This window comes from Notolabrus celidotus, chromosome 13 (genome assembly GCF_009762535.1).
Source record: "Notolabrus celidotus isolate fNotCel1 chromosome 13, fNotCel1.pri, whole genome shotgun sequence".
Classification (NCBI taxonomy): Eukaryota; Metazoa; Chordata; class Actinopteri; order Labriformes; family Labridae; genus Notolabrus; species Notolabrus celidotus.
In genome coordinates, this window is record NC_048284.1 from 11,418,723 (window position 1) to 11,442,015 (window position 23,293).

Consider the following 23,293-nt stretch of genomic DNA (forward strand, 5'->3'; position numbering starts at 1 on the left):
GAAGGGATGTTTGTACTGAGAGGGTGTAATGGGCAGTTCTGGAAAGGCCCAGAAGTGGTTCAATGTGTGGCTTAATTTTGCCAAAAATGATGCTGACAGCGCATGTGTCTGTGGCTGTGTCATTTAATGCAAGGTTGGAAACATCAGCAGCATGCTGAAACAATTGTTGACGCAGCACACCATTAAACATCAGAAGTGTCGTGTGCTTGGTGCTCTATGCTGGATGGAAGAGTGACCCTGTTATCTAGTAATTTTCAGCTGAATCTCACAACAGCTGTCTATTGAAAAACAGATAAATGTAAGTTTATTCTTTCAATATAATGACAAAATATACTCATGACTACCTCTCTAATAAAAACTGAGAGGCATTCGTGAGAGAGTTTTCAATAGCTGTTGTAACTACGACATCCAAAGACACATTCCTGGTAAAGTTGGCAGTTAACAAGGTCGCTCTGTGAACCAGACCGCCGCTCAATGAGTTCTTTCCAAGCGGCAACCTCCGGTCTCAAACTATGAAGCCCATGCGGAAGTGTTATAAACTGCAATTCATCAAGAATCCACTTGAGGCTGGCTGCAGATACACCGGAAACCACATAGACACCAATTCTTAAAAGACGATCTTTGCAGCATTAATTAACATGTTTACAGCCTGGTTAAAAAAAACGGCTTGGTTCTACGTAGCTAATTTCTCTATCGGCACACACTGTAAAGGGGGTGAATTTTTTTCTAACGCGACGGTTCAGAAGATATTAAGATTACGAGTTTTTGCCCAAATAAGGACATGACTGACTTGACTCCCGGATGGGAACACATAGCTGTTGGCTAGGAGGCTCAAACTCCGCCTCTTTATGTCACACTACGCCTGGTTGAGTTCCGCATTTCCAATATGGCTGCCACCTTTGATTGGCTTCAAAACAGTGCTCAGGAACAGATGGGTGACGTCACGGATACTACGTCCATATTTTATACAGTCCATGGTTCTTTCAGGTCTCAGCAGAGAGGTGAGGGTAGGTATGTCCTCTCCTGTGTTAACAATAGCAGGAAGCATTCAGGCTGTGGAAAATGCATAAGAATTTATAAGGGAATAAATTAAGAATTGGATCAATAAGCAGAATCGATAATGGCATTGGTATCAATAAAATCTTATCAATCCCGTCCCTATTCCCAGCTCAGGAGAGCACCAATGTAGGTTAGAAATGTAACAAAACATAAACCTTCTGTATTTTGTTAGTTTAAGTTTTGATTCCCTGAAAGTCAAAGCAAACATCTCAAATATGATACACAACATTCTTCTTCTTCTTCTATCTTCTAAATATCAGTTCGACTCGAGGATCTGGAGAGATGTTTACCTGACACCATGTCGTCCTTCAGTGGCCGGGCCCAGTCCAAGATGATAAAAGAATGGCAGCCCTCCATGGCAACTATAGTGAAGTTATGAGGCTTGTTTTTGGGAGGCTGGTTCTGATTGGCTGTCGGGCCGTCCTTCTCCATCAGGCTTTGGAGGACGTCGACCTGAAGAAACTCAAGAGCCTCCGTCAAGGAGCAAGGAGCGCCTGGGTCTTTCACGATGTAGTTCACATAGGGAGCTGAAAACAGGACAAATGGAGGGGAAGGAATCAGTTTATGTCTCTTACATCATTCTTTACTAACATAGGCGGGTTCAATATTACATGTTTAAGCTGCTTTATTTATTGAAAAATCCCTGATCTTAGATGGACAAACATTGTATGTAAAACACAATTTGTAGAATAATAACTCAAGCCCGGTCACTCTTTTGAACGTCCCTTTTTTTTTCTTTGTTTCCTTTCCTTCCCTCTAAAGCTTTTTGTTTGTTTTCAGTGACTCTAGAAATGCCAGCTGGACCTACAGCTGTGAATATTTTAGATTTCCCACAATTCCTAGTCTGTCTGTGATTTGGAGGGAGCCACTGGAGCCTGGAGTGGCTCCCACCTCCCCAGATGACTGGTCCTGTACGCAGGCCAGAAGTCTAGCACGTGTCAGTATCGGCCCATCAACACACAGGCTGTGAGGCATGCCTGGCTTTAGGCTGTTACAAGCTCCTACTGTTCGTGTGAACACTGTCTTATGGCTTATGTATCCCACACTGGAACACACAACAACATGATCTGTCTCAAGGTGATCAGATTTATATTGAGTCTGCCGAGGCTGCATGTCACATGTACAGGATCTGTGTAGGCTCATGCAAACAGACGATCCAGATGTTTCATGTGCTGATTTTTTCAGTAATGCAAGCACCTCCCTACAGAGACCCAGACTTCTTCTGCTTGTCATGAAAACAGAAGAAAACAAATCAAAAACATGGACAAAACGTGGCAAGTGTGAGCCTGACGTGGATCAAGTCTAGTTGGGACACATAAAGTCAGCTGTTACATCAGTCTAGTAAGGCATAAATTAGCATCCTAATAGTCCAAACTTCCTGGTTCTCATTTTCTAATCCAATGTGGTAAACTCCATCCATCTGGCAGATACTGTAAAGCAGATTGAAGCGACTGCTAGAAGTTATTAGTTAATACTTCATGTCCCACATCTGCTCCAGGGTGATTCATTCAAACGGAACCATCATCAGAGAAGGAGACGGAGGGAAGTCTTTGTCAGACAGTTCATGCAAAGCATGTCAGTTGACTGGCAGACAGTTGAGGTAGATCTAAAATATATGAAAGCAGTAAATAGGAAAGAGGATGTCTCCGCGTCAAGCCAACACAGCTTTCTCTCTGTGCTGAGGTCAGCACCCTAAACTTTTTATGATTTCCACCGCTTTCGTGCTCTCGCCTGTTTTTGGTCTCAGAGAGAATAATAGCTTTCAGATGAGAGGCGCGTGATCACAAGGTAGTCATTGTTTACAAAGAAACATGGTGTCCTGTTGCTTCTGGAGCTGATAATATCAATAGTCCTAACACTGCACTGAAAAATGCACAGCAATAAATCATGCTTTATAAAACGTTTCTCACACTGATCAACGTGATGAAATTGTATTCTGCCTGTAAATGACAGTGAAGTCTTGATTTAATGTTTATTCCACATCCTGAGTCTAGAAACAGACTCTCACTGAAACTAATGAATAACTTGTTTTCCTGAGTGGCCAGAGTCTATTCATTATTTGAAGCACGCTGCAGCGGTTTTATATTTCATATCAGTTTAATGTTGCTGTAGATAGAGCCTTGTTAAGTCTGAAGATTAGTCAAGGTTCACCGGTCACATGTTTTGGCTCAAGTTGCATTATGGGAAGTGAATCATCCAGCGTTTTGAACTTGATCCATAGTTAAGACAGAAGAGCACATTACTGTTTGTTCTGTTTCAATCACTGTGTTAATAATATGTCTCTTGTAAGTCCCTCTATTTCACTGAAGTGAACTTCATAAATACTGCTGACTTGTGCTACTTTTATATTCTTCTATAGTTGTTGATTTAACCTCAGCATGAAACTGAAGCCCGACCCAGATTGCACATTGTGTCCATTAGGTGTAACTAGTACTTTTTACCATATGATTTGGGAATGCCCTGGTGTGGCCACTTTTGGAAAATGGTTAAGGTAAATATGTCCCTGTTGTTACATGTGTTTATCCCATTGTCTCCTTCCGCCTTGATTTTAAATGACTTACATCAGCTGAAGCTCCATAGAGCTCAGAAGCGTGGGTTTTTAACTGGCTTGATGGCTGCTAAGAAGTTAGTTGCCGCTAGATGGAAACAGCCCTTACTGCTTACTCTTAAACAATGGTTAATAACGTTTATTGATATTGTGTATTTAGAACTGTCCACAGCTCGCATCCATGGAGCCAAAGAGGACATAACTCAGCTATGGTGTGCTACAGTGGACGATCTTAAGAACTTGCTGAACTGAGCAATCCCCCTCACACAATTTCTCTTACATACCCACATACACACACCTACATTGACATAACTTCACCACATTACCACAACATATGAATTTTCTTCCTTCTTCTGGACGTGTTGTTTTGTTTGTTTTAGTTATTATTCTGTTTGTTCCTCGTTAATCTACGTTTGTATGTAACTGCAGAAATTACAATAAAAATTTGATCACAAAAAAAGTTGTTAATTTAACCTATTAGGTATACCGCCTAGTGATTCATACGAAATCCTTTGCTCAATAGCATGACTTTGTTTGAACTATCAAATCTTCTAATACCAAAGAATGAAGTACTACCACTGGTCTTCCTCAAACTCAACTGCAATAAATCTGAAATCATTCTCATTGGCCCCAAATCCCCCCTCCCCTCCACCCAGAACTTCTCACTAAGTATCGACAACCACAGAGTCACACCCTCCCCAGTAGACCCACCCTTTCCTTCAAACCACACATCAGGAACGTCACCAAAATATCCTTTTTTCACCTCTGCAACATTGCACGGCTCAGATCTTCTCTCTCCTCCTCTTAAACCCTCATCCACGCCTTCATAACCTCCCGACTTGACTATTGCAGCATCATTCTTTACGGCCTCCCCTCCACCGACCTAAAAAAACTTCAGTATGTCCAGAACTCTGCTGACCGGTTACTCACCCACTCCCGCTCCAGAGCCAACATCACACCCATCCTTCAGCACCTCCACTGGCTCCCTATTCAGCACCGAATCCACTTCAAGATCCTGCTCATCACCTACAAAGCCCTCAATAACCTCGCCCCCTCATACCTGACCGACTTCCTCAAACGTCACTCCCCATCTCGCCGCCTCAGATCATCTGATGCCAATCTCCTGTCCCCTATCACCAAGTCCAAGCACAGCACCTTCGGGGGGCAGAACCTTTGCCATCGCTGCCCCAACTCCCTGGAACTCTCTCCCTCCACACATCCGCAACTCTGACTCACTCCAATTCAAAAACCACCCCAAGACCTACCTGTTCAAAAAAGCATACAACACATGACCTCTATCCCCGCCTCACCTCTGTCCCTGTTTTGTTTTATTTACCTGTTCTATTTTTACTTTTATTCTATGTAAAGCGACTTTGAGTATTCAGAAAAGTGCTATATAAATCCTATGAATTATTATTATTATTATTTTTAAAGTTTTTGGTTACGGCTTCTTCACCATGCCTATTTTAAAAGCCTACACTTACAAAAAATAAGGTACAGCCATTAGACAAAGCAGTCCTGAAAAGACCTCTGATTTTATGTCATTTTGTAGACGGGGAAGTCGAGGATTTGCTATTTTCATTTATACTCAGAGAATTTTGCAACCTGTTTGTGCAACCAGGATGAGGTGATGCGCTTTGAGAGAGAGGCCCAAGTATGCAAGAACAGTAAAAATACAGCAGGGGGCTGATGTTTACTGGGATCAAATCTGCAGACCATGAACAATGTGTCCTCAGTGAACTTTGATGTAATGATGGAATTATGATTAGAAGGCACCAACTGAATGAGCTACTAAAGATTCCAACTCTCCACAAAGTGATTTATATAGCCATAAAAAGTGTATGCATTGATTTATTTCATATGTCCACATTTGAGCGCTTTGCTTTAGCACATGCAGTTTGCATGTAGTTGCAAGAGCGCCTATATTATGAAATGGATGAGTGGAAAAAATGACATTCACAGCAAACATTGAAGAATTTTTCTTTTTTTGGCAAATGATTATTGTAATGTCTGAAGGGGTCATGTATTTATGAGGTATTGCTGACACAGCCAAGATAGAGGTCCAATTTTATTACCCCTCCATGAACCAAAACACAACTCCCTTCAGCTTGTCATTATTTACTGCACCGAGAGACCTCCACCACACACATGCACACACACACTCTGAAGAACAAGGCCACAAAAATACATGACTGCAAGCATGCATGATCACTCATGCTCTTTGACTGTCTTAGCAGTGGATGCCTGAGAATTTATTATGTGTTTGAGTAAGAATGTACTTATCTATCTTATATATGTACACCAAACTTAGCTCACAGAAACACATAACCTGGTTGTGCTGAGTGAAAGGAGTTTTTCATACTTCAGATATCAGAGGGGTTAAGTGTGAAATAAAGGCATCCATGCATTATAGTAATGTTACATTCAATCTGATATTAGATCTGCGATACACACTGAGATTAGATACACTGAATTGGCATGATTCGGAGCGATCAGACGACCCATAGTGGAATTTCCCCCTTTTGACTATGTCATAAAACGGCAACAATGCAAGTCTTTGAAGTTTTTGAAGCTAAATGTATCTTTTTTTAAAAAAATCAATTTTTAAGGATATGTTGTTGTCCTAGCTGGGTTTTACTTCTCTTTTTTTTGTTAATTTCTGCAATAGTGGAGTGAAATAACTGACTTGCAAGTCTTACTTTACTCTGATGCATTGCCTGTTCTGATGTGGAGTCAACAGCTAGACCAGTATTTGAGTGACATTCACAAATTAGTGTTTTCAATCTGATATTAGATCTGAGATACCACAAAAAAGCTTATGTCTGCAAAAGACACCTAAATACAAGAGCATTATCTTGCTACTTGTAAGGAGCATCAGTGTTTAAAAGGTCTTCTTACATTAGAGGGAGGTATAACTTTAGTCGTCCATGTCAGACGAGTGAGGGTGATTGGCATGGTGCAGGACATGACAACAAAGGCAGGCCAAGAAAGCCACAGTGACTATTTACAACCTGATGAAGCAACTGAGTCTGAGAGATTTGCATTTATATCAACGTTGCATGTAAACAAATAGATGTGCAGACATCTTCGCTGTTCACATCTTGAAAATGATTGTCCCTCTTCAACCTAGGCTGTTTTGATTCATCCTGTGTCACACTTACACACAGCACAATATTAACGTTGTAAATCTTGGCTGCTAGCTCCCTCATGGTGAATCATCCCTGAATATTTCCCCCTGCTCCCTCACATAGGCTTACACCAACTACTTGGCTATTTTAATCTCTTGTTTTTGAACCTTGTATTGTTTGTAATTCATGTCATTGTGTGCTGTTCTTATAAAGCTGAAGACAATTTTCCACATCCTTTTAAATTAAAGTTTTCTCTTCTATCTACAGTACTATGAGGGGCTGACAGGACAAATCTGCATTAAACCATGGATGAAACTCCAGCTGTTAGCATTCACACATGTAAGACGGAGGACCTGGGCCACATTAAGGAAAAACTATTTAAGATTTCGAGATGAAAGTCAAATTGTTGCAAGAATAAAGTTGTAAATTTACAAGAATAAAGTCACAGATTTCTGAGAATGAACTCATAATTTATGATAAAAGCTCTAATTTTAGGCTATGGTTAGTTTATATGTTATTTTGACTAGGAAGATCAGAAGAGGACTAAAATGAGCAACATGGAGCATCTTGTCAAGTTATACTTAAGTATAACTCAATCTTTTGGCACATCAGGACCACAGTTACCCTGTGCATGCTTCTGCAACCACTGTTTGTCCTCAGCTGTTGAGAATAACTTCACAAGATGCTACACATTCCTTGTTTTAGTGCAGGATGTCCTTCCAATATCACTCTCCCATTTTTTATTTATACGTACATTATGGATTAACCCTCCTGTTATGTTGCGGGTCAAATTGACCCCTTTTAAAGTCTACTTTAGGCAATATATGCCTTCCAAACCAGCTAAATGCAGCATAAAAATCTGGGCAGCATGTGACAGAAGAGGTGTCATGTTAATTTATCAACATCATTTTATAAAAATATATTCTTTTAAATAAAATAAACAAAAAATGATGTCATGTAAAACTATTGTATTTATATTTAGGGCTTTCCAATGTACATTAAAAAAAGTTTTATCACGGATTTTAATGAAAAACAAGTGAGTTATCGTCATTGAACCATGATCTTTGAGGATTAAAGAACACCAATGGACCAAATCTTGATTTAAATGGTTAGTAATGGAGTAAAAAATAGATTAAAACAAATGTGTATTGGGATTTTTTGGGGTTCAGACACTTTTGGATAATTAAATATACATCGGGTCAAATTGAACCATGAAAATTATTGCTGTTCCAGAGAAACACACACAACAGGAGGGTTAACCTATAATTCTTCTCATAAAACTACCACTTAATTCTTGTAAGGTTACAACTTTATCCTCATAAATGTATGACACTAATCTGATTAATTTACGAGTTAATTCTGGTAAATAAATGTGTGCATGTGTGAAAACAGCTTGAGTTTATATCTCTGTGAGTGGGCTTAAGTTTTTTTTCTTCACATCCAACAGGCAAGTTTACAACTGCAAAATGAACTCAAGGCTAAGCTATGTGAGATATTATGCAACACCTCACACAGTGACGAGTGGAGGACACTTTGCCAGGGTTGATCCACATTAGCACATGTTGATGCACACGTACTTATTTCTGCCTTTCAGTACCTGTGAAACGCTTCTTCCCGCTGAGGTCAAACTCCGATGAGGGGCCTCTGTTCCTGGGTCGAGTGTCCAGCGCTGTCGGCTCCTCTGTTGTGCTGGTTCTTGGTGTTGTAGTAGTCGTTGGTGGCCTGGTGGTCTGGACAAATAACTCATCTGGCAACAACAGACGTATCAGTGAGCTTTTGATCAACAAAGATTTTATTATTCACATCCATAAATTATTCACAAGCCGCAGTGTTTCATAAATCCTTTGTAATTGGCAGCATTTGTTCGGCCTCATGATAAGGTGCCAAATTGATTTAAATATCTCCGGGCAGATGTGTGAGCTCAACCCTGTTTTCCCTGAACACCCAAAGCTGCGGTCTTTCCTGATGTTTTGCTAACCATCTTTCCAATATGGGGGGTGTTTGAAGACAGCGACTTTTTCACAAGTCTCCTAGGTTGACAAATGTGAGGGGGATTCAGTGGATGAAATTCAATTAGCTCCATCCTCTTTCAACACAGCTTTTTTCCCCCCGTGCTGCATCAGTGAACCAAAGCATTACATCATGGTTCACACACATGCAACCAGCTTTGAGCCACGGCAGGGAAGTGCTAAGAAAATATTGTAATATCTTTCCTGGAACAAAACAAGTACAGAAGAGAATTCAAATCGCTGCTCACATGCAAGAGATTCCTTTAGAGATCCATTAATTGTAGTTTTTCGAAGTGCAAAGTCTCACGTCGGACAAAGTTAGTCCAAAGCTAGTGTTTGGCAGAATCCACAGCTCATCTGTTAGTTTAGAAAGCATTGATAAGAACAGCAAACACAGAGGAATAAATCATAACCCACAGCATTCTCTTCGGCTTAGTAATGCAGTTCACATGCACCATGGTTAAAATATTTTGGAAGAAAAAGGATTAAAAACAGCCCATAATAGAAAACGTCCAGAAAAACACAGCAGTGAACCAAAAACAAGTTAAACAAACTAATGAGAAGAGAAACAAAGCAAAGACCACCGGAAGAGACAGGAAGAGCAAGCAAACACATCCACAAACACATAAACAGACAATAAACAAACAACAGTTCACCAAACAAACAACAAACATCAGCATGCAGTGCGGTCTAGTCTATCCCAGCCCAGTGGCGGTAGGTCGGTCCGAAGCCAAACTCAGCCAATACCTTTCTCAAGAGCTAAAGCATCAGGCATCACTGTAACCATGTGGTCCATTTCCATTCCTGAGGATTCCTCTGTCAGAGAAGTAGAACAAGCTGGAGCATCAGTCTCACACTGCTGAGCTTTGCATACACAAAATGACTTGAACACCCACGCATCCATAAAGACAAACACTAATATAAACACATAGTTTAGATTTTAGCACTATGAGACATGATAAGAGTCTGAAACAATAATACAAAAGAGTTCATAACACAACACAAATAACAGCATAAAGGACTTGATTCTGCTCTGACCAAGTCAAATCTGTTCCCACAGAGCTAGATTTGTTTGTGTCAGAGGTACTTATATGTGTTAATAATTACTTAAATTATATATCTATTTTTAATTTAGTCTTGATTATGTGTTATATACTACGACGACTTATTTGGGCCACTAAGAAAGAAAATAAATAAATTAGAATTAGTACATTTTTAACAAAAAAAACTTAACAATGGCGAGTTTATAAAGTCACAAATCTATGTGAAATGAAACCCAAAATTTTCGAGTTTTTAAAGTCGTGGTTTTTCGAGAAATAACTCAAAATTTCTGAGATTACAAAGTCGTAGTTTTTGAAAAAATACTTAAAGGTGACATATTATGCTCTTTTTCATCAAAATATATTGGTCTAACAGGTCCCAGAAAAAATGTCTTTAATGCTCAAAAAAACACTTTGAAATCAGATTTTGGCATGCCTGGAAACCCTTCTTTTTCAGCCCTGCTCAGAACAGGCTGTTTTCTGTGTCTGTGCCTTTAAATGAGAATGAGCTCTCTGACCATGCCCCCTCAGGAAGTGGATGTGGCCTCTACTGTCCAGCACGTTGATCTAATGTTTACATGTTGACTGCATAGACACGGCTGCTCACAGACCCGTGTTACTTCAACCTCTGAATTTGATCCAGAATCTGATCCTGACGGAGAGGCGCCTGCAGCAGGACCTTTCTGAAGGATTGGTCATAGATTTAGTGTTTCTTGTTGTTTTATTTGTCAGTATGTCGACGTGTGTCTTGGTACACAGCTACAAACATGTAGCTATGTGGCTATGCTAACTAGCGCTAGCACTTTTCCATGAAAAATAAAAATCATCCACTAGATCTTCAAATCTGCAGACGTGGGGAATAAAACCGACCTTTGTGTTTATTAAGACAGCCTACAACTAGCATGCCTCCCTCCTAAGCTCCTTGTTAGCACACATGTGTGCAGGGAATGAAATACGGAGGAGGGGTTGAGTTGTATTTTATACAGTCTATGGGCTGAACAAGCTCCGAGCTCTGACTTCCGTTACAGACTGGATGGCGTTGTGACGTATGAAAAACACTGAAAACTGAAACGGCTCGTTTCACACACATTTACAGAAAGGTGGAGAAATCAGAACAGGGGCAGAATGGATTTTTTTTCATTTTCAGGGGGTTTGTAGACATGCCAGGGACACATGTTTCAAGTAGAGAACCATTAAAAAGTCGATTTTGCATGATATGTCACCTTTAAGTGGCCCTAATACGCCGTTGTAATATACCTTACTGTGTTGGTATATTTATTTTTTAAGCGAAAACCCAAACCTCTTTTCAAATGTCCTGACATGTATTCTCATGTTTTTAAGTGTATTCAATCGACAGCCAGCAGTGAGTTTGAACCAGCCGTAATTTAATCATAAGGCTCTGGATGTTGAGACTTGCATGTGGTTCCTGTGGTCTCTCAGTCAAACACACATCAACATAGAAATCAGATCACACAGCTCAAATACACGCAGTTTAGGAGTTATAGGATCTGTGGGTACACACAGGAAACAGCCAGGCCCTTAGCCTGATAGATATGTCAAACAATACAGCTATTAGATTTCATGAAGTCATGCTCCTTAATGCTCATTACTCTGGCTCCTAAACATTTCAGTGAACTTAACTTTAGTGCTTTGGGAAAGCAAAAGGAGGCAATGCACTATTTTGTTTTATCTCTAGTTCAAAAATCTGCCTTTGAATCATTCTTTCAAAACGCTGTTCCAGCCTGTCATGGTGAATTTCAAGTGCTGTTTCTTTTCAGTGACTCACCTTCTGGATAACAGTCCAGTATTCCCTCTGGGTCCAATAATGGATACCCATATTCATCTGTTTTGGAGAAGGTTCCAGGTGGACAGGTTGGATATGGTGGGACAGATGTAGATTCTTCCATGAACCATTCTGTGGTGGTGGGCTCGGGTGTGGTGGTTGGAGCCATGGTGGTGGTGGTGGTGGTGGTGGTGGTGGTGGTGGCGATGGTGGTAGTGGTGGTCCTGTGGTGGGGTTGGTCCAAACCAACAACAGGTTTCCCTCCAACCATGAGGACTTTGTCTTTGGGGTTGACCACTGGCCGGCTGTCTCGGCCATGGCCAAACAGAGCCATGCCTTCCTGGTTTACCAGAGGACTGCCCATGAGGTCTGATGGTACCAAAAACAGATGAGGGGGAAACAGAATAAACATGACTTTGTCTTGAGCAGGAAAATATCTTAAAACATTTATATCATTATGTCATGTAAGATTGGCTGAAACATGTCACCAAATATTGTTTGTCCATCCTCCCCAAGCACAACTCTCCGAGGTTTGCCGTTTGAGTCCTGGAGAACTTGTCCATCTTGGTTCATAAGAATGCCCTGCTCCAAATCCACAACCTGAGGAGAGAAAGCCAGATCAATATGGCAATCCATATTCTTACATTCAGTGAGGTCAATTTCATTCAGCTATTCGAAATGAGTCAAATGCGTAGTTTTAATAGAAACGGTTATGTGCTAAACTATTTCTTGGACAGATACGGCAAATGCCCGGAGTCTTGTTTTTACCTTGAGATTGAAGCACCATAAGGCAAAGCTAACCTCTTAGCTGTATCATCATAAAGTAGCTACTACCACACCACTGATATCGGTGCTAATTGCAACAAAATATTAACCTGCTCTATGAAATTGCTATACAATATATATCTCTCCATCCTCATCGACAACTCCTCCGTCTCCCCCTCCCCCCATGTTAAGAGTCTGGGTGTCATCCTCGACAGCACACTGTATTTCCAGTCCCACATCAGCATACTTCCATCTCCGTAACATCTCTCGCCTGCGTCCTTCTCTCTCCCCCAACAGTACATCCATTCTGGTTCACACCCTGGTTACCTCCTGCCTGGATTACTGCAACTCCCTTCTTTTTGGTTTACCTGACAAATCCATCCATAAACTTCAACTGGTTCAAAACTCTGCTGCCCGCATCATCACCAGAACTCCCTCCACCAGCGAAATCACACCTGTCCTGCAGCAGCTCCACTGGCTTCCCATTAAATACCACATCATTTTCAAGCTTCTGTTCCTCACTTACAAGACCATCAACGACTTAGCTCCTCAGTACCTCATTGCCCTCCTCCATACAAAAATACCCATCCGTAGTCTCAGGTCCTCCTCTTCCATCCAACGCACCCTCCCACCTGCTCGCTTGACCACCATGGGTTCGAGAGCCTTCAGCCGCTTGGCTCCCAGCCTCTGGAACTCTCTCCCCCTAGACGTACAAAATCCCACCTCTCCCACCACCTTCAAATCCTGCCTAAAAACTCACCTTTTCCACCAAGCATACGCACTCTAATCTGTCTCTTTGGGACTGGAATGACTTCCCCTCCCCCCTTTCATTTTTCTAGTACTGCATCCTTTATTCTACTGTATGTATTTATTTACTGTTGAGTGTTGCTTTTATTATTGCGACACCTTGGGTGTCCGGAAAGGCGCCTATAAATAAAATGAATTGTTATTATTATAATTTATATCTTATTTCATGATGCATTCATGGCATACATGCCAAAGCTCAACTTTACCTTGCTACATAACAACAGTGGTTACAATCAGCTGACTTATTGTAGTTACCCATTTATTTCCATCAGGTCCAGTGATAAATCTTTGACCAACAGCTTTACTGGTTCCATGAGAGGGAGTGGACTCTTTGTCACCTGTTGCTGTCAGGTTGGGTCGTCCATTTTTTCCTGTCAATCACACGTTTTAAGAATGGTTTTATTATGTGATAACTTATTAATTGCAGTATCACACATCTATTTATCACCAACAACTCTGCTTTCTCTATAAGCAAACCCTTGCTCCTTTTTAGTTATACAGTAGCTTGAAGTGACAATACCTCGCAATCAAATGTAGTTTACCAGTTTACCCTACCGTTTCCATTATAAGCAGGCTTCAGTTGTCCACCATTGGTTGGTTTCCCTCTGATGGTGGGATATCGTGACCTTCCCCCCTGGCCCCTTAAGCTGTCTCTTGATGATGCTGATGACGATGCTGAAGATGAAGACGTGGACTGAGAGTTGCCCCCCGTTAATCCCCCTGTTCTTGTCACAGACGCGAGAGTGCCGCTGTCACGGTCTGAAGTCAAAACCGGCTGTGGCACATTTGAGGAAGCAGAGGAGCCAGATGATGATGATGATGATGATGATGATGATGTGGAATCAGATGTTGAAGACCCAACCCTTGAGTTCTGTGCTGGCTGTGGTCTGATGGGAAGCCTTGATCCACCAAACTGCCTGTTGGTAAACAGAGGAGAGCGCACCCTCCCGTTTGCCCCAAAACCTGGACGGCGATAAGCTGGGTTTGCTCCAGATGCTGAGCTGGTTCTCGTTCTGGAGGAAGTTTCCCTTGTACCTGTACTCTCATTGTCCTCTACAGTTCTGTGAGGGTCTGCGGAAGTTACAGCAGGATTCTTCTGGGCTGGTATAGTGTCAGCAGTTTTATCAGCTGTTCCACTGATTTCTCTGTTCCCCTCATTTAGGTACGCCTTATCCTGATCCTTATCACTGTCATAAGTGGTTCCTTGATGAATGGGCTCACTTGAGTCTCTGTGTCCTCTTGAAGACTGATGGGAATCTGGGTTTGATGAAGAAGATGAAGAAGAGGATGAGGTAGTTGGGTATCTATCATCACTGGATGCTGTATTTTGATTTGTAATAGACGGCTTCACAGGGCCCTCTGCGACCCCGTTCTTTAGGGAGTCACCAGTGGAAGGATTCCTCAGATCCACACTAGTCTCCTGTATGGTTGACACCCCTGCGGCACCTGTGGCCCCTGAAACCCTAGTGGATCTGCCAACCCCCGTAGAGGAAGAAGTCCTAGTCACAGGGCTCCTACCATCCTGCCTGGGAGATGACACTCTTGTCCCTGAACCAAACCTGCCTGGGTAACGAGTGGCTAGCCAAGGGAATCTTTCAGCAAATGAGGGGCTGATTCTGGTACGAGGAGCCACCGGTTTGTTCTCCTCCCTTCCCTCTGCATCCCTTCCCTCCTCCTCCACTGGTTGTGGTTTAGAGCTTGAAGTAGGTTCCTCAACTTTAGTGACTTCTACATCTGTGTTTTTGTTAGTACTGTCATCATGACCCTCCCTGATCCTTGTGTCTTGTTCAGGTAATGAGTGGGAACTCTGTGTGTTGTGTGAGGCTGAATGAGAAGAACCTTGCTTGTCTTGTGTATCTGATGTGGCCTGGTTCTGGTTGCCACTTCCTGAAGGGGATCGAGATGTTGCTGAATTGACAGTATGTGATGTCTGGTGGTTTTGAGTCCTCTCTGGTGTTGTGGACTGTGATGTTTCTTGGTTTGGAGTTCTGTTTGGTACATTTGACTGTGAGGTGATAGCAGGTTTGTAACCATTTAGCAATCTAGTTGAATTCCCTCGAAGCAAAGTCCCTGGATGTCTTCGACTATACCCATATCTAGAGCCAAATCCAGACCCATTGGCGCGCCCTGATGAAGCTGAGCCTCTACTAACTGATGTACCTTCTGTCTGCTGTGAATGGGTGTCTTTAACAACTGGAGTGGAGGGTTTTGTATGTGTTGTGCTTTGCTTATCGAAGGTGTTTTTGCCTTCTGGGTATGTGGAAGCCTCTAAGTCCTTTCTACTGGCTGCCGACTCTTGTATACGTGAGGAGGAGGAAGAAGACGAGGATGATGAACCAGAAGAGGAAGTAGGGACAGAAGAACTTGAGGAGGAATCTGCAGAGGAAGCGGAGGAAGAGGAGGATGAATCAGAAGAAGATGATGAAGTATCTTTAGATCCGGGTTTTTGATGGACCCTGATCTTAATGGGCCGTCTTGGTGAGGCTTTTTGACGAGAAGAAGCTGGTTTAGTTGGGGAGGGTGTAACAACTTTGAGGCTAGGGGTCTCAGTGGTTTGGAGCTCTTCATCATATCCAACGTCATCCTCAGATTCAGGAGAAACATCGTTATCAGGTTCTTTTGTCTCTACGACCACCTCCGTGGTTGTTGTCTCTTCTTCTGGAGGCGGTGTTGTGGGTATGTTCTCTTCCTCCTTCTCCTCCTCCTCTTCTTCTCTATTTTGAGCTCTTCCTCGGGACGACCCTCTGTTTGCTGGGTTTCTGACTGAGCCCCTCACGGAGGAGAAGATGCTGTGATATGAGCGTGTCTGAGAAAGTGGCCTCACACGCCTGCTGACAGGTGCAGCAGGGCGAGGCCGTGAAGGTGTTGTTGGTTCCTCTGGGACCTCAGTCGACTGGAGGTCAGATTCCTCATGGTCAGTATCTTGTCTGGAAGGAGTGTGGCTAGTCCTGCTGCTGTCCTTGGTTTTTGATGGCGATGACGCAGCACTGCTAGCTGGAAGTAGACAAAAAGAATGCCATGAATCTAATTTTAAAGCATACACATGTAAACGATTACTGTAGATGATTAAACTTTCTTACATCCTGGCATTACAACAGCTAAGGCCTTGCTCTGTGGTCCCTGTCCTCTCCTGTTGGTGGCTCTAATCTTGAAGATGTAACGGTCTCCCGGTGTGAGGCCATCTACGGTGGCTGAGGTGATGCTTCCACGGTAAGTCAAAGTTTTCATTCCGAATGGCTTCATAGCGGGAGCGTAAGACATGATGTACTCTGTGTGGAGATAGAGCGTAAACAACTGTCAATTGTCAAAAAAAAGTACAATGTTATTATATAGGAGAAAAGTGATAACTAGGGCTCTTTGAAAATAGAAAATATTAAGAGTCTTACAAAACATTTAGACCTTTTTTACAAGCTTATTAAAAATGGGTATGTAACAGTTTTAAGCTCTTTTGAGGAACTTTTAGTTTTTGTCAAGTCTGGCACCCCCTGTGGTGCGGTCTTTGCGATTCTTGTCCTCCCTAATGAAAAACATGTTTTTCCTTGCATATGCATATGCATATTCATTCTCCAGCCTTACAACCCTAAAGGCCAAATTCCACCAGATCCGTCTCCGATCGGTCACGGAACCGGATCTGATAGGTTTCTATTCTGGTCAATGTGTTAACCCCCACTGGATCCGCTCCATTGCGTTCCGGCTGCGTCTCTGTTCTGGCAGGTCGGAACGCAACGGATCAGATACACAAGACTTCTATTTTTGCCGGATGCCAGAGCATAACGCATCAATTCAGCAAAGAGCAGATGGCGCGGAGGCAGGCCTGGAGTCAACAGGTCAGAGGTTTTCAGAGGCCGATAAAGACAACATGGATGAGGAGAGGAGGAGGAGAATCCTTGATTCAGTGATTGCCGTTGGAAAACCTCGGTCACATGACTCCAGCTGTCCGGCAGTCCTGCTCCGTGCTGTGTTCTGAAAACGCAACCAGTGGGTGTTGACGGATGAGAGAGCACGGCGCCGGACTGCAGATGGACCGGACACGGATCTGGTGGAAGTCCTGTGTCAGAATGTGGATGTTGTTTTTTTAGCCAGCCCTCCTACTGGGAAAACTAAGCATCTACATAGTGACTTGAACTGGCTCCTGGGGCGACGTAAAGACAGGAGTGATTTACATCGGCACGCATGCAGAGCCCCACTCCTAATGTGATTCTGCATCTGGAGTGCTTGGTGTTTTTCTGCCTCTGCATTTGTCTGTACCTGTCTGCATTCTTCCCTCTCAGACAACATTCAGGCAACCAATCAGGACAGTGCCTCATTTGTAATCTTTGCTTTCCTGATCAGTCAGATCACTGCATGGATAATGATGTTTGGAACTGAGAGCCTGCAGATCCTTCACAGAGGCTAAATTTGTGATTTATGTTTTTTTGCAGTTGAATTCAAAACCTTGCTTTAAAGACACATAAGACTTATTGTAAACAGTTAAAATATAACTATATGGGACTGTTAGTTAGTGTCTTCTTATAAAAAATCTCACCCAGCTGACTTTTGACATTCAAAAGTGACCACCAAACTCTGCACATTACCCAGACACATTTTAATTACCTATCCAAGTAGTAATTGTTTTGGATGATTCCATGTGCATCAGCATTAGAGGACCAAAATTTGAACCCAAATTCAAGGCCACTAGGAAATAGACATGGTGGGCACTGTCAATACATAAAACATGCATAAATCCCACATCTCCCCTTTTGGGGAATTTCCAAACACCAGGAGTATAAAGAGATTTTTATGTTAATATATGTTTTTTCAACTAGCCCTCTTGACCTGACCTCTTAACCTCCCATTGGTTTCTTCAGGTGGATCCCATGTTGCTATTACAGCAGTTCCTTTTCCGCGTAGTGGCTTGACTTCAAAATTCTCGGGTGGCCCAGATGGAGCTAGAAGAAAAGCGAACACCAGTGAATGAATAGTGAGTGAAAGGAGAGGCAGCAGAAACCAGAAGCAGCACAGAGGGAACAGGGTGAGGAAATTGCTGCTAAAAGCTTGTAAAAACAAGGAGGACATTGGTGCCAGGACACTTCAACTGAGGGAAGTATTGCTGCCATACATTGTCAGGAACCTGCCCTGGAGATCATGTATGAAAGTGCGGATGGAAATGTTAGCTGTGAGCCAGGCAGTAAATACTGACATTCCAATGAACCCCAGCTCAGGAGCTGCTGTGACATGGTATAAAAGCTGATATCATGACAGGGCTGCAGCCAAAACTAGAATCACGTATCAATTGGGAGTATTAGGAAATGAATATGATGAAGTGTGGTATGAGGAGATTTTGCAAATAGCCAACAGACATGGTTATGCAAGACTGAAATCTTCTCTTCATGAATAACTTGTCTTTTCATATCTTGAGTAAAACTTAGGGCTTGGCTTTCTATAGCTGTTCACATGAAATAGAAATCACTATTCATCACTTTTCCTTAAACTGCGTGGCTACATATAAATCCATATTCTACAAACAGTGCTCGACAGGCAGTGTGTGCTTACCTGACTCTGGGGTCCTCTGAAAAACTGAGACACTCCATTTCCCATGATTTTCTCCCTGGGAGATTCTGACTGAGAACTCATACATACTGTCAGCAGACAGGGTGTCTATCATCATTCTCCTCTGGGTGCTGTCTTTGTACTCCCAGCGTGCAGATTCACCCTTTTCTCTGTACCTAACTGTATAGGATCTGAGTGAAGAGAAAATAAGAATGTTTCATTGTAGAGAGGGTTTGTGTTTTTTCTTGTGCTTTCACTTTGTCTTTACAGGTACACACACTGAAACAGTTCCCACCTTGATAACCCAGGTTCAACCTTTCCCATCTCAACAGCAGGGTCAATCCAGGAGATGAGGACTGACTGAGGGGACATAACCCTGACACTGATGTCCCGGGCCTCATACTCTGGTGGCTCTGGACAACACAGACACACAAAAAGACATCTCTAAATCACTCTTAAGATCATTGAGCATGACTTTGTTTTTCTCATTTTGACTAACATTACACCAAATGTTTCCTGCTTCAATGATTTTTGATTGGCTCTTTTCAAACATTTGCAATCCACAGAAAAATAAAGGTTATTTTGCTGTGATTTTTTGTAAACCTGCAGGTACCTGGTGTGGTGGTTTTGGTTGTGAATGCTCTGTTGGCAGGTGCGCTCTGGCCCACGGCTTTGTGTGCCTGCAGTGACACCACATGAACGGACTCAGATGCTATGAATAGAAAGGGATACCAGGAACGGCCAGGGTTTACACTTACATTTTAAAAAGAAAAAAGGAAAATCACAAAACAGGATCTTAAAATGTAGTTTGGAAACTGACAGTCATTTTCAGCATCAGGTTTTACAAGAATTTAAAGCATTGTCCCTTTGTCCTGTGGTTCAGAATATAGAATATGTGTCCTCTTACTTAGTTTCTGTGTGTTTCGGTTTCTCTGGTCAGACTGAGGCTTGGTGTAGTGTTGCCGTCTTCTTTCAAGTGGAGGAGCTCCTGCTAAAGCTCTCTCAGGTTGCCTGGGACCCGAGGAGGACTGTGGGGCCCTCCTGTGTGTCCTGGTAGTAGACAAGCTCAACGGATTAACTTTCCTGTCCACCCTGGTGGCTCGCTGTACAGGGGGCTGATTTCTGGAGGCAGCTTGTGGAGACCTGGGTGGACCTGTTGATGGATGTGAATGGAGAGGAACAGTCAGAGTGCAGTAAGAGTGAGTGGCGTTCATCTGACCTTCATGACACCAGAGTTCATTCATAATCTGTGCTCAGAGCTTGATTTCCCTTTTGAGCTTTGTTGAAAGCATCTGCCACGGAAAATCATTGACCACAATTGCTTCACTCAACTCACATCTGCTCAGTGATAAACACACAATTACATGTCACTTTCATCCAACAACGAAAGGAAACATGCCCAGTTGTCACAGAATGCAGATGCCGTGGAACAGGACCATGTCTCGTGTCATTCGTTCCAATGTCCTGCTTCCTGCTGTTACCCCTCCCTGGTGGTGACTCCATCGAGGACAACTCAGACTTTTTTTTTTTTTTCAAACAGCCAGAAAATCAACCTGAGTGAGAGCAACAAAGTGAAAAAAACAACCTCCTCCCACTCTTTCATTTTCTTTTCCCTTTCCTCCTCAGATCCCTCCTTTATCCTTTTCTCATAATCACTGTCAGATGAAAAGTATCTGCCTGTTTCCCGTCAGCATAGCGACATGCACAGCTGGTTGAGGACTGACATTTCAACTGATGTAATAAAGTGGATCTGACAAAAATCAAAACAATAAGAAAGACAAAAACACTGTTATGGAGGGCTTCCCCTAACAAAAGAAAAGGTAGTTTGAGCCACCACATCCAAAATGTTGTGTTTAGGCTCGACCTGAGAGGGAGATAGAGAGGCTTTTGGTGCTAATATCTCTTCACTATGACACTTCATGTGCAGCAAAGACGATGTGAATGAGAGGTCAAACACACTAGAAACGATTCTGGTGAGAAGGAGGAGGTTTGTGTCAACAAGACATGGAGACTTGAATCACTCCATTCTTGTCTTTAAGTTTCTATCCCTCCCCTCCTTCCTGCCAGCACAGCTGAGCACATTTCTTAACTTTGGATCTAGAGAATAAGTTGTTTGGAAGTGCAACAACCGCTCTTTCAGTTGTTGATTTTTCTTTCAGCTTTTCTTGTTTTCACAAACTTCTCTCCAAGATTTTTCTGCACCTGTTCAAGTTTCTTGGATAATCTTTCTTTTTGTCTTCTTCTCTCTGTGCCATTGTGATGACATTCTGTCCGTGTCTGATTCAAAGTGCGATAGGAAGAAACTGTTTTATGTTTATAAGTCAAATTATAACATCAAAATCAATTTTGACAGGATTCACAAATAAACATGCACATACAATTAGACCTAACATTAACCCACCAGCTTTTTTCTTGTTTCATCCCACTTGATATCAACAACATGATGTCAAAAGTAGTTGGAGTTGTTTGCTTGTTAGTACACAGGCACACTGTATGGTGTCTGCCTAACACTTTGTGACATATTCATGCTTACTTTTTAACCACAGATTCTCAAAATTGAGATTTTTCTAAATTATTAAAACTAGATTACAGAAAAAAAAGAAATATGCAAACATAAAGTTATTTTTATTTAAATTTTTTAAATTAAAAATTATATATATTTTTGGCCCTTTTTCACCTTTATTAGATAGGACAGCTGAAGAAAGACATGAAATGTGGGGAGAAGAGATCAGGGGAGGACATGCAGGAAATGGTCGACTGGCCGGGAATCGAACCGGCGACCCCTGCGACAATGACTGTAGCCTCTGTGTGAGACGCTTAGACTGCTAGGTCACCAGCGCCCCAATTCTTTTTTTATTTTGAGGATAAAGTTGTAAATTTACTAGAATAAATTCATAAAAGAAAAAAGTTGCAAAATTTACAGGATTGAAATAAAAAAAAATATGAGAATAAAGTTTTAATCTTAGGAAGATAAAGTTTTATGAGAAAGAAGTTTCCAGTTTCCCAAATTAAAATTAAAATGAAGAATGTGGATCATCTTTAGAAGTTAGACTCAAGAGCTGAGGACAAACAGCGGTTGCAGAAGCGTGTACAGGCTGCCTATTAGCCTGCCCCTATTCAAAACAGATGGTTTCCTTTTTTTTTTTTAAGTTTTATTTTTGGGCTTTTTCGCCTTTAATGGATAGGACAGCTGAAGAGAGACAGGAAATGTGGGGAGTAGAGAGCGGGGGAAGACATGCAGTAAATGGTCGACCGGCTGGGAGTCTAACCAGCGACCTCTGCAACGATGACTGTAGCCTCTAAACGTGGGGCGCTTAGACTGCTAGGCAACCAGCACCCCAAAAAACGGATAGTTTCTTGCACAATTGATTTAAAATCCTGTTACTGTGGGGCTGAAACATTGGGTCTTGAGTTATTTGAGAAACCTATACTATAGTGTAATTTCAAAAGATGCTCCAAGTACCATATTTCAGTTCAGGTGGCTGCAGGCTGCTCTTATGATCTGTCCCTTCATAATAACATACAGATTAACCCTAGACTAAAATGTTTACTTTATTCTCATAAATGTACAACCTTATTCTTTTAAATGCATTACTTTAATCTCAAAATCTATTATTTTTTCTATAAGGCAGTCCTTATACTCCGTTGTAGGCATAACATATGAAAACACTGAACAATTTTAAATCCTAGACTGAAGTACAAACTGACAGAACACATTGATTAGGATTGTGGCAGGGTATCTTAAGTTTTCTTTCTGCCTCAGTTTGGGTTACACTTTATAAAAATATTTTCTGATCTTCTGTTTCATATCAGTGTACCTGTTTGATTCAGTCTCAAAGCACTAGACGACTTAAAAAAAACATTTGGTTTTAATCAGCTGACTTCTCCTTTTACTTATTTTCTTTCTTCTCTTTTTTCTCTCTGGAAAAGCGTCACAGTGCATAGTTTGGCCCAGGTCACCATGCCGCGGACCACTAAACCATTGACTACACAAAACTCTCACTGCCAGATCCTTTCAGTTTTTTTCCTGGAAGCTCGATGGTCTGAGGTGCTATGAGGCCGGCCTCCAGACAGACTGACATACCAGTGCTACAGCCGAGACCCACCTCAGCGTGCTCAGGCTGATGTTGAAGAATGTGACTATAGCTTACTCATTCCCCTCTCGAAAGCCAGAAAAAAACAAGACTCTTATCCATTTACTTTATCATTTCATCACCAGAAAATCTAAACTTTGAAACATAAACTGGTAAACCTGTCTCACAGTGATCTGCATATCTCTGTTTAGCCACAGTTTCATTGTTATAAACAATCCTCAATGGCAGAGCTTTCCAAATGGACAAAAATAATTATTTCAGCCCCTAAAGGCAGAGTTAGGCAAATGTCAAACCCCAAATAGCAAAAATGAAAAGCCAACATCTTTGCCTTGTTTCACTGATTAGCAAGCAAGGCAAGTTTATTTATAAAGCACCATTCATACAAAGAGCAATTCAAAGTGCTTTACAGAGTTAAAAACAAAAACCAGAACAGTAACAATCAACAAAAACACACAGCAAACACATCAAACATTACAATTTTATATGCGGCCAGTTATGTTTGATCTACTCTCTCTCTCTCTGTGTACTTAT

The 23,293-nt window shown here is 41.9% G+C and overlaps 1 protein-coding gene across 1 annotated transcript in view; it reads right to left on the bottom strand.

The window, feature by feature from the left end:
- The window catches only part of fndc1 (fibronectin type III domain containing 1), a 53,905-nt gene that overhangs the window by 14,835 nt on the left and 15,777 nt on the right, over positions 1–23,293 (bottom strand). The window contains exons 4-16 of the mRNA XM_034699476.1: positions 19,576–19,821; positions 19,282–19,380; positions 18,964–19,081; positions 18,672–18,859; positions 17,960–18,067; positions 16,220–16,408; positions 13,695–16,133; positions 13,395–13,510; positions 12,056–12,167; positions 11,571–11,936; positions 9,492–9,560; positions 8,333–8,482; positions 1,350–1,586 (exon numbers count right to left, since the gene is read on the bottom strand). Coding sequence (XP_034555367.1) covers positions 1,350–1,586; positions 8,333–8,482; positions 9,492–9,560; positions 11,571–11,936; positions 12,056–12,167; positions 13,395–13,510; positions 13,695–16,133; positions 16,220–16,408; positions 17,960–18,067; positions 18,672–18,859; positions 18,964–19,081; positions 19,282–19,380; positions 19,576–19,821 — 4,437 coding nt within the window. The remainder of the gene's footprint in view (positions 1–1,349; positions 1,587–8,332; positions 8,483–9,491; positions 9,561–11,570; positions 11,937–12,055; positions 12,168–13,394; positions 13,511–13,694; positions 16,134–16,219; positions 16,409–17,959; positions 18,068–18,671; positions 18,860–18,963; positions 19,082–19,281; positions 19,381–19,575; positions 19,822–23,293) is intronic.